The 10,346-nt window shown below is 39.1% G+C and overlaps 3 protein-coding genes across 3 annotated transcripts; all 3 read left to right on the top strand.

The window, feature by feature from the left end:
* Positions 1–225: 225 nt before the first annotated feature.
* On the top strand, positions 226–2,666 carry LOC125211735 (probable pectinesterase/pectinesterase inhibitor 51). Its single transcript, XM_048111649.1, has 2 exons — positions 226–1,184; positions 1,909–2,666. The coding sequence occupies exons 1-2, from the start codon at positions 293–295 to the stop codon at positions 2,583–2,585; spliced, it is 1,569 nt and encodes a 522-aa protein (XP_047967606.1). The 5' UTR covers positions 226–292; the 3' UTR covers positions 2,586–2,666.
* A 1,075-nt stretch (positions 2,667–3,741) lies between these two features.
* Positions 3,742–4,074, top strand: LOC125209641. The gene has a single exon (XM_048109228.1). It carries the CDS (start codon positions 3,742–3,744, stop codon positions 4,072–4,074), a length of 333 nt encoding a protein of 110 aa, XP_047965185.1.
* A 4,356-nt stretch (positions 4,075–8,430) lies between these two features.
* Positions 8,431–10,346, top strand: LOC125209640 (probable pectinesterase/pectinesterase inhibitor 51). The gene is made up of 2 exons (XM_048109227.1): positions 8,431–9,319; positions 9,664–10,346. Exons 1-2 carry the CDS (start codon positions 8,431–8,433, stop codon positions 10,344–10,346), a joined length of 1,572 nt encoding a protein of 523 aa, XP_047965184.1.

Raw genomic sequence — 10,346 nt, 5'->3', positions numbered from 1 at the left:
AATATATATTTGTAACAGAAAACTAATTAATGTGATTTTGACAAGAAAATTGAGTTAATGAGCTACTCCAAATAAAGCATACAAAATTTGCCAAATTGAAAAGTCAAACTGACCTTAATTGTCGTCATTATGATTGCTTGCGTGATTGCTTAATTATTTTTAAAAGATTATACAAATATTCCATCTTGAATAGGAGAGAAAAATGACATTATCATTGCAGCAAAGCTATATAATGAGGATTCGAAGATCAAATCGAATAACAATACGGTAATACCTCATTCATTCAAATCAAATGGCAGCATTTGTCTCTCTGAGTCTCCTCTTTCTCTTCCTCATCGCCCACTCCTCGTGTTCGTGTAGCATCATCCACGACGCTTGCAAGGCCTCACGTGACCCTCCCGCGTGCGAGGATTGGCTCACCCGCTTCGGTCACGTGCCTCCCAACGCCACCGCGTTGCAGCTCATCCAATCGTCGCTCCGCCTCATCTCCAGCGATCTCAAAAAGGGCCGTGTTTTGGTCCAAGACATCCTCAAATCCTCCGTCGGAGATCCCAACCGCACCGCCGCCGCCCAGAGCTGCCTTGAGGATGTGACTTCCTTCGCGTACCGGGCCGATCTCGTCGCCGGAGCTCTGAGCCGCCGCCAGAACAGGGAGGCGCGCGCATGGATGAGCTGTACCCTGGGGTACAAGTACGACTGCTGGTCGGCGCTCCTGACCAACACGTCGAAAGTGGATAAAACGATGTCGGTTTTCAATTCTACTCTGATCGGCGGCGGCAGCGCCACTCTGGCGATGCTGGTCAACTATGATTTGTATGGTGAGAAAACCGGTTCTTGGGGCCCGGTCCGGACCGAGCGGGATGGCTTCTGGGAACCGGTTTCCGGTTCTAAACCCGGTTCCGGTGGTGGCGTGCCGCGGGGGTTGAAGGCCGATGTGGTGGTGTGCAAGGGCGGAGGCGGGTGCGACTTTGATACGGTGCAGAAGGCGGTCGACAAGGCGCCATCCGGTTCGGATAAGCGGTTCGTGATATGGATAAAAGCCGGGGTGTATGAGGAGACGGTTGTGGTGGGATTGGATAAGAGGAATGTGGTTTTCTTAGGAGATGGGATGGGCAAAACGGTCATTACCGGCTCCAAGAATGCTGGCCAGCCTTGGGTGGGTACATACCGGTCCGCCACCGTTGGTAAGTTTAATTTTAATGAAATTTGCTTAAAACAAAATAGTGGAATGTCTCATTAACTGAATTTCTTATCTTTCTTTCCCATTCTATAAATCTTAATAATTTAAATTAAATTTGTTCTTATGTGTCTGCCTTGAAAAAAATGGTTGAATAAGTCATTAACTGAAGTATTTATCTTTACCACTCTATAGATCTTCATTTTCTCAACATACGTTCTGCCAATTGTTAGATGATACTTGTTGGCAATTGAAACTGGATAGTATAAAATTATAACTATCCCAAATCGGTGTTCACATAGACCTGAAATCAATATATAATTCTCATGGGTCACATGTAATCTATCATGGTATCAGAATCGCCGATTGTGGGCCAAATTTAACTGATCCAGCAGTATATCTGGGCCGAAACCGAAAAAATGACTGACCCAGAAGTTTATCTGGCCCACCACTCCTAAGAGTAGATTTATTTAGATTAATACTACAAACTTACAAATATGCTGTACATTTTAGTCTTTATGTTTTTTCTAGTATTTTATTTTGCTGCATATACTCCCTACGTCCATAAATAGAAGTCTTGTTTTTTCATTTCAGTTCGTCCATAAATAGGAGTCACAGCTCAATTTTATTATAAATAGTACATCATATTCTAATAACTCACTCAACTCATATTTCATTAACTTTTTTTCATCCACTTTTTTAACTTTTCTTACCATTTCTTATCTGTACAGGAGTTAATGGAGATGGATTCATGGCAAGCAACATAACCTTCCAAAACACAGCAGGCCCCGAAACTTACCAAGCTGTAGCATTCCGATCCAACAGCGATCGCTCCATCATTGAAAACTGCGAATTCCTCAGCAATCAAGACACTCTCTACCCACACAGCATGCGCCAGTACTACAAATCCTGCCGCATCCAGGGGAACATCGACTTCATCTTCGGCAACGCTGCAGCAGTCTTTGAGAACTGCCACATCCTCGTTGCTCCCCGGCAACAAAACCCCGAGAAAGGCGAGAAAAATGCCATTACTGCCCAAGGGAGGACGGACCCTGCCATGTCAACAGGGTTCGTCTTCCAAAATTGTGTGGTCAACGGAACAGAGGCCTACATGGCTCTGTTCCGCAGCAATCCGAAGGTGCACACTAATTTCTTGGGGAGGCCGTGGAAGCCCTACTCGAGGACTGTTTTTATCGCGTGTAATTTGGAAGCTATTGTTACATCAGATGGATGGATGCCGTGGGACGGGGATTCTGGGTTGAAGACTTTGTACTATGGAGAGTACAAGAATGCCGGTGCCAGATCGGGCACGTCAGGAAGAGTACAGTGGAGCAGCCAGATTCCGGCGGAACATGTTGCGTCTTATTCTGTTGGAAATTTCATTCAAGGAGATCAGTGGATTCACTGATGGGCCACTGGTAAATTTTACTTGGAATGAAATAAGAATGTTGTTAGTGTTTCCTATAATAAAATAAAATTGGATGTGTTATTCATTGAATAAATAGTGGAATGTGGCATTAGTTGAACTGGCTATCTTTGCAAACATGGGATGATGATAAAATATAAAGGAAAATGAGATATCAATTAATACATTAGTATTATCTTCGTATTCGAACCTGGGTCTTGGAGCATTCTACCACTGGGCTATTTCGAGTTTTTGGGGTTCAATCGTACCTCCTTGTTTTTAACTCAGTCCACTAAGCTATCACATAGTTTGCGTCCATGCTTTTCAAAAGTAATAATCATAATAAAAATGTGTTAATCATATTTAACACCAAAATGTCTACATGTCATACTAGAGAATGACGTGAGTTTGCTTAGGGCATCTCGACTAATTAAAATGCAAAAAAAACAAAAAAACAATGCACTTCAATATTAAAAATTTAAACAATGTTCTTACGGAAACTACATCAACTGCTCACTTTTAACTACAGTAGGTATTTTTGAGTGAATGGGATGAAATGCATTTGGAATTCCTATTAATTAAATTATACTCTTTTTAACCAATTTCATTATCACTATAATACATAGTTGCAATGATTTAATGTAAATATTGAATGAAATTTAGTTATATATATTGTGGATGACATAAATTTTAATGGGTTATTGATTAAGTAGAAGAGAGAAAGAGAAAATATGGGTATAGTTAAAAAGAAATTATTTGAACTGATTTGCCACAGTTAGCAATAAAGTTATCAAAACTTTTCTTCAATGTCAAATTCTTTTGCAGCTCCAACCATAATGACACTTTTTCTCAAAATTTTTGAAACTGAACTAAATTATTACGCTTTACTCCAAATTCCAAACATGATCTATCTTCAATGAATATCACCTCAAACGTCTCCCGACAAAACTCATGCCTTCCGATCGATGATAATTTAGTTTTGAAGAAAATAATAGTGCACTTTCAACAGCCTATATTCATGAAACTAATTTTAAAATAATACTTTTACACATTGATAATTAAAATTTTCAAATTTGTGGGACCTGCCTCGCTCCATCAATGATTGTATCTGAAGAATTCCAGTATAAATACAGTTGACTGCATTTAAATCAACACAAAAATGGGGTCTCTGCAGAAGTTAAAATTCTTAGCAACCCAATGTGGCGTCGCTGGAAGCCCTACCCGGAGCCCCGTAATCCACCTCCGCCGCCCACGTCACTGCGATCGCAACGACGAAGAGCGCCCCGTCAGGGTCAGCCGCCACAAGCTGAAGGACTTGTTCGTGTCATCGCCGCCGTCATTCAGCGAGAGGGCGTCGGAGAATGTTGGGGAGAGACTGATGCCGGCGGCCGGAGGTAGAAGAGGTGGGGCCCGCTCGCTGTCGACGGCGTTTCGGCAACGGTTGCTGTTGAGGAGGGCTTGGCGGCCGGTACTTGTAGCCATACCTGAGTGATCATTTTTGGTTGGTTTCAGTGGTTTTGAGGGATCATAAATAAATATTTTGATTATATTGATCATTTAATATCTTATAAACTTCAGATATAATTGTAATGCGTTTTATGGATCTTATTCTCTGCTCTAGTTAATCTAACTATTTAGATTTAATCCCTGATTCGAAGTAGTATTTGTTTTGATAACGTGAAAAAACAAATTTTCTAGAGTATAATTAGACTTATATAAAAGTGAATTCTTTGACTAAAAAGCATTTGTGTTCACTCTAATTAGTTATCTTAACCTCGGCATCATGATGATGGCAAAATGTAGGTTGTCTACATATTTCTAGATAGCCAGAGAGTCATCGAAGGTATTTATTGTTAATATACATTTTTAATCAGTCAGTTAATCATACAAATTAATGATAAAATCATACTATATTTTAGATCATTAAGAAGTGGGTCGGTCTTTTGTGTGGAGGACTAACGGCGGCCTCTTTCCTAGTAGTATTAAATTACTTAATTTTTTACACTAGTTAAATCCTTAATTGTTTCCTAATTGGTAATTAATTATTCAATAATACTGAAAATGCAGCAAAAGTGTGCCATACTAAAAACTGTTGGTATTTCACTAAAAAAAATTCACGTTTATCTAGCACCGAAATGCTAGGAGAAACCCAAAGTACTAGGAAAAATAGAGGTTTCCGATCACATAAGGTGCTAGCCACTTGCTTCCTCGAGATTATTCCCGAGCAAAACTCTAGCTAGTTTCCGAGCACCTTTCATTGTCAACTCCTTTATGAGATTCCTATCACATGCGTGTTCTCAAGGAACGGACATTTCGGCCATGTAATATTCCGAGCACATAAGTGTTCGGAATTCTATGACTTTTTCATATTTTTTATTATTTTTTTTATTATTATTTCAGCTTCATTTAAAATTGTTAATTCAGTGAAATTAAAATGACATTAAACTAAAAATAGGAATAAAACAAACAAAAGAAAAGAATAACATAAACAAATTTTAAAAAATGCCCAATGGATTGAGAGAATTAAATTGTTTCACAAAGTCATGAGTTCAAAATGCTCAAGTCTAAATTTATAGTTCACCAAATTTTTCACTAAATAGGATCTTCATGTGTTCTTTCATCTATTCCTTCATCTGTTCCATTTTCTTATCCGACGCTTCCTCTATTTTCTAACTTTCTCTTCCATATGGGCTTTCATTTACTCACATGCTCTTCTTGAAGTCGTTGCTCGAAGAGCTCATCCATCTTGCTAGGGTCGTTGCCGGTCAAGTGTATAGATGCATATGATGAAATAGCTAATGGAAAGTATAATTTTGGCATAGAATAAAAAAGCAGCTACCTTTGAACATATAAGTTTAGATTGTCAATAACAAGAGTAGTATATAATCACCTCATTATCTCACATGGTTGTTCAATATGGTAGAGGTACATGTTTGCTCGTTGTCTATGTAACCATAAATTAATTTAAATCTTGATTGTTGTTTACTTGATTTTGTATAGATCTATTAAGCATAAAATTCTTTTGATAAATACTGAAAGAGCTCTTTATATATACTTCACCTTATATTTTATGTTTGCAATATAGTATATTGGAAATGCATCTACAATTTGCTAGGCTCGTGGGCAATTTATGATAGTTTGCTAATCTAACGTTTTCATGGGTAAGTCTACTATATATTAGTCATTAGATCCAAAAATAAATCAACATAACTTACTCATTTTATTATCTTATAGCATAAAATTAACGTAAATTAAAACAGATATAATAATATTATCAATTAATTAACATAGAAGTTAGAGAGAATAACTAATAAGTAAAAATTGTACCTTTAGATAATAAAAAGATAAAGAGGCGAGGGCCGAGGTGGCTACGGGTAAAGAGACTACTTCGATTCGAAGAAATAATAGGGTAAGATTGAAAAAAATGTAGGAAGAGATTGAAGAAATCGAGTTGAAGAGAAAATGAAAGAAGTAAAATTAGAGAAGTGAGATTCAGATATGATCTGAAATAATATCCTCATTTTTCCGAGCACCTTGCAAGTGCTAGGAATTTTTCCAAGCACATTCAATTTGTTCTAGGAATTTTCCGAGCACATTAAAGTTGTGCAAGGATATATTTCGAGCACTTTTAGCGCGCTCGCAAAATGTGGGTGGAAAGCATACCTCATGTCAAAGTCGTGACATTGATTTCGAGCACGTAGTAGGTGCTCGAATTTATCCTAGCACGTTCTAATGGTGCTCGGAATATGCTCGCAATTTGCAATAGGTATTCTTAGTACGTTGACCATGTTGGGAATGTGGTAGGATTGTGCACATTTTCTTTAACATTCTGACAACCAAGCTCGTGTGCTAAGTGAACACCCTTTTTTTTAGTGTTTATTAAAAAAATTATGCGAATCTTTGTAAATTTGATAGATTATAGTAGTACTCCATATACGTACAACTTATGTTTTAAACACATGACTTTTAATAATTTGATAAACACAAATAAAATCTGCTGCATTTAAAAATATGAATGGAGGGAGTGATTAATTGCTAACTAATTAGCAATCATAAATTAAGAATAAATTTTAGCCATTAGATTAGAAGATCTAGTGGTTGAAATAATGTCAATGGATTATATTCTAAATTAAATAATTATTAAATAAATTTAAAGGATATTAATGTCAATTCTCTCTCATCAAAATCATCTTAAAATTTTAAATTTATGTAACTCTCTAGATTTAAATTATTTTTTCACAAAAAATATAACAAATTAAAGATAATTTTATAAGGATTCCAACGAGATCTCAATTGCATATGTTCCGATGATGTTCGGGTGATGAAATTTGATAAATTATATTTCACTTTTTCGTACATGTTGATAAGCAGATTTTATCAACAAATTCAAAAAAAAATCTCAATATAGTGTATGCAAAATCTCAATATTATGTAGGTAAAATATCAATAACAGTATGTTGATATAAAAAAACACCCACGAAAATTATTATGATAACATAATGACGATATTACCATTTTGTTGATATTTTGTCTACTATTTATTGATATTTTTTTTATTCAATCTCAACCTTTGATTTTTGGATCAAAGAGCCCATATTCAGTTTCAATTTGGAATTAAGGTGATAAACTCGATAGAAGACGACTATTCAGAAATGCAATTTATATAGTACTATGAGTTAATATTACTCCATCCGTCCCGCTTAAGATGACACGTTTTCCTTTTTAGTTTGTCCCAACTAAGATGACACATTTCCTTTTTTGGAAACTTTCTCTCTCCAATTAATACACCCAACTACTTTTTCTCATTCCTACTAAAATATTTATCTTTCTTTCTCTCTCTATTTTAATAATCACACCCACCATTTCTCTTTTCAATTAAACACTTTAACTAATAACTCTTAAAATCTCGTGCCGGCTAAGAAATGTGTCATTTTAATCGGGATAGAGGGAGTAACATGCAATTCAAATAAAATGAAATTCCTAAAAAAATGCCCAAAAAATGTTGGCCCATAATCACGACAGTCAAGGCCCAATACGACTATATGCCAAATATCCAAAAATAAAGTCCAAAAACTATTCTGAAAATTTTAGATTATACTTGGATCCAGCCCATTGATAAAAGGAGATAATACTCCCCCCGTCCCAAGGAAGATGACCCCTTCCTTGGACGGCACGGGATTTTATGCAACTTTATTTTGTGTGTTGAGAGGAGAGAGTAAAGTAAGAGAGAGAGAATAAAGTGAGACAAAAGTAATTTCATTTTAAGTAATGGGTCATCTTGGTTGGGATAAACTAAAAAGGAAAGTGGATCATCTTCAATGGGACGGAGGGAGTATGAGTTTTCCATCCAACCATTTCAAGCTGCATCGACCCTATCCAAGGAACATCAGAAAGCCCACTCTCAACATTAAAAAGTTCTGCCTCAATTACGAGGGCATAGAGGAGTATGGTAATAGAAGGTATGGACATTTGGCACATGTTTTATATATGCTATAAAATTATAAATTGATCGAATACATACTACCCATTACCAAATTTGCGTCCACACATAGTATATTGTATAAATTGACCAGAAAAATTACCTAGTGCATTAAATAGTATTACAATTTGTAGAAACAAATGAAATACAATAATGCGTGTATGCCATAAATCTCATCCCAGCATCCTGACATGTTTCAAAATCCACCTTGATTGCTTAATTGTCTTTTTCAGATAAATTTTCATAATTGTAAAGAGAGTACATTCGTTTATGAATTACTACTAAAGAAAAAGGATACGACTCATTGTAGGATACCTATATAATCAAATATTGAAGATCATATAACAATAACTCAGTGTTTCAAATCAAATGGCAGCATTTCTCTCCCTAACCCTCCTCTTTCTCCTCATCGCCCACTCCTCGTGTAGCATCATCCACGACGCCTGCAAAGCCTCACGTGACCCTCTCCGATGCCAGGACTGGCTCTCCCTCTCCGGTCACGTGCCTCCCAACGCCACCGCTTTGCAGCTCATCCAATCATCGCTCCAAGCCATCTCCACCGATGTCAAAAAGGGCGGAGCAATGCTCCAAGACATCCTCGCCTCCTCCGCCGGCAACCCCAACCGCACCGCCGCCGCCCAGAGCTGCCTCGAGATGGTGCGTTACGCTGAATACCGAGCCGACCTCGTCGCCCGGGCCCTGCACCGCGGCGAGACCAAGGAGGCGCGCGCCTGGATGAGCGGCTCGCTCGGGTACAAGTACGACTGCTGGTCGGCGCTCAAGTACGTCAACGACACGTCCCAGGTGGTCAAAACGATGTCGTTCTTCGATTCTACCTTGATCTGCTGCAGCAGCGCCACTCTGGCGATGCTGGTCAACTATGATTTGTATGGTGAGAAAACCGGTTCTTGGGGCCCGGTCCGGACCGAGCGGGATGGCTTCTGGGAACCGGTTTCCGGTTCTAAACCCGGTTCCGGTGGTGGCGTGCCGCGGGGGTTGAAGGCTGATGTGGTGGTGTGCAAGGGCGGAGGCAGGTGCGACTACGACACGGTGCAGAATGCGGTCGACAGGGCGCCTTCCGGTTCGGATAAGCGGTTCGTGATTTGGATAAAAACCGGGGTTTATGAGGAGACGGTTTTGGTGGGATTGGATAAGAGGAATGTGTTTTTCTTGGGAGATGGGATGGGCAAAACGGTCATTACCGGGTCGAAAAATGCTGGCCAGCCCGGGATGTCCACATACCGGTCCTTCACTGTTGGTAAGGTTACTTGAATGAAATCTATTGTTTTGTGTATTTGCCTTCAAAAAAAGTAGTGGAATGTGTCATTAATTGAATTGGTTTTCTTTCCCACTCTATAAATCTTCATTTGGATTCCGATATAAAGGAGTATTATTGTTGCATTCCATTTATTGTACTAGTATAAACATTTTTAAATTGCAACCATTCAACCATTAATAAGGCACGATGACTAATTGGCTATAATTCTAATTTTCTTTAATCCAAATATATGATCCATTACTGACTACCAATATATCATGTTATATTTTGAAACCGAATTATTCAAAAATTAGGGTTTATGAAACTTATTCTTGTCTATACAGGAGTTCTTGGAGATGGATTCATGGCAAGTAACATTACCTTCCAAAACACAGCTGGCCCGAAAACTTATCAAGCTGTGGCATTCCGATCCGACAGCGACCGCTCCATCATCGAAAACTGCGAATTCCTCGGCAATCAAGACACTCTCTACGCACACAGCATGCGACAGTACTACAAATCCTGCCGCATCCAAGGGAACGTCGACTTCATCTTCGGTAATGCAGCCGCATTCTTCAAGGACTGCCACATCCTCGTTGCTCCGCGCCAGCAAAAGCCCGAGAAAGGCGAGAAAAATGCTGTCACGGCCCACGGGAGGACGGACCCTGCCCAGTCAATAGGGTTCGTCTTCCAAAATTGTGTGGTCAACGGAACAGAGGCCTACATGGCTCTGTTCCGCAGCAATCCGAAGGTGCACACTAATTTCTTGGGGAGGCCGTGGAAGGCCTACTCGAGGACTGTTTTTATCTCGTGTGATTTGGAAGCTATTGTTACATCAGATGGATGGATGCCGTGGGACGGGGATTCTGGGTTGAAGACTTTGTACTATGGAGAGTACAAGAATGCCGGAGCCGGATCGGGCACGTCGGGAAGAGTACGGTGGAGCAGCCAGATTCCGGCGGAGCATGTTGCGTCTTATTCCGTTGGAAATTTCGTTCAAGGAGATCAGTGGATTCATGGCATATAA

The sequence above is a fragment of the Salvia hispanica genome, chromosome 3 (assembly GCF_023119035.1).
Source record: "Salvia hispanica cultivar TCC Black 2014 chromosome 3, UniMelb_Shisp_WGS_1.0, whole genome shotgun sequence".
NCBI lineage: Eukaryota > Viridiplantae > Streptophyta > Magnoliopsida > Lamiales > Lamiaceae > Salvia > Salvia hispanica.
The sequence above is the reverse complement of the archived record's forward strand: the minus strand, read 5'-3'. Positions and strand labels throughout refer to the sequence as shown.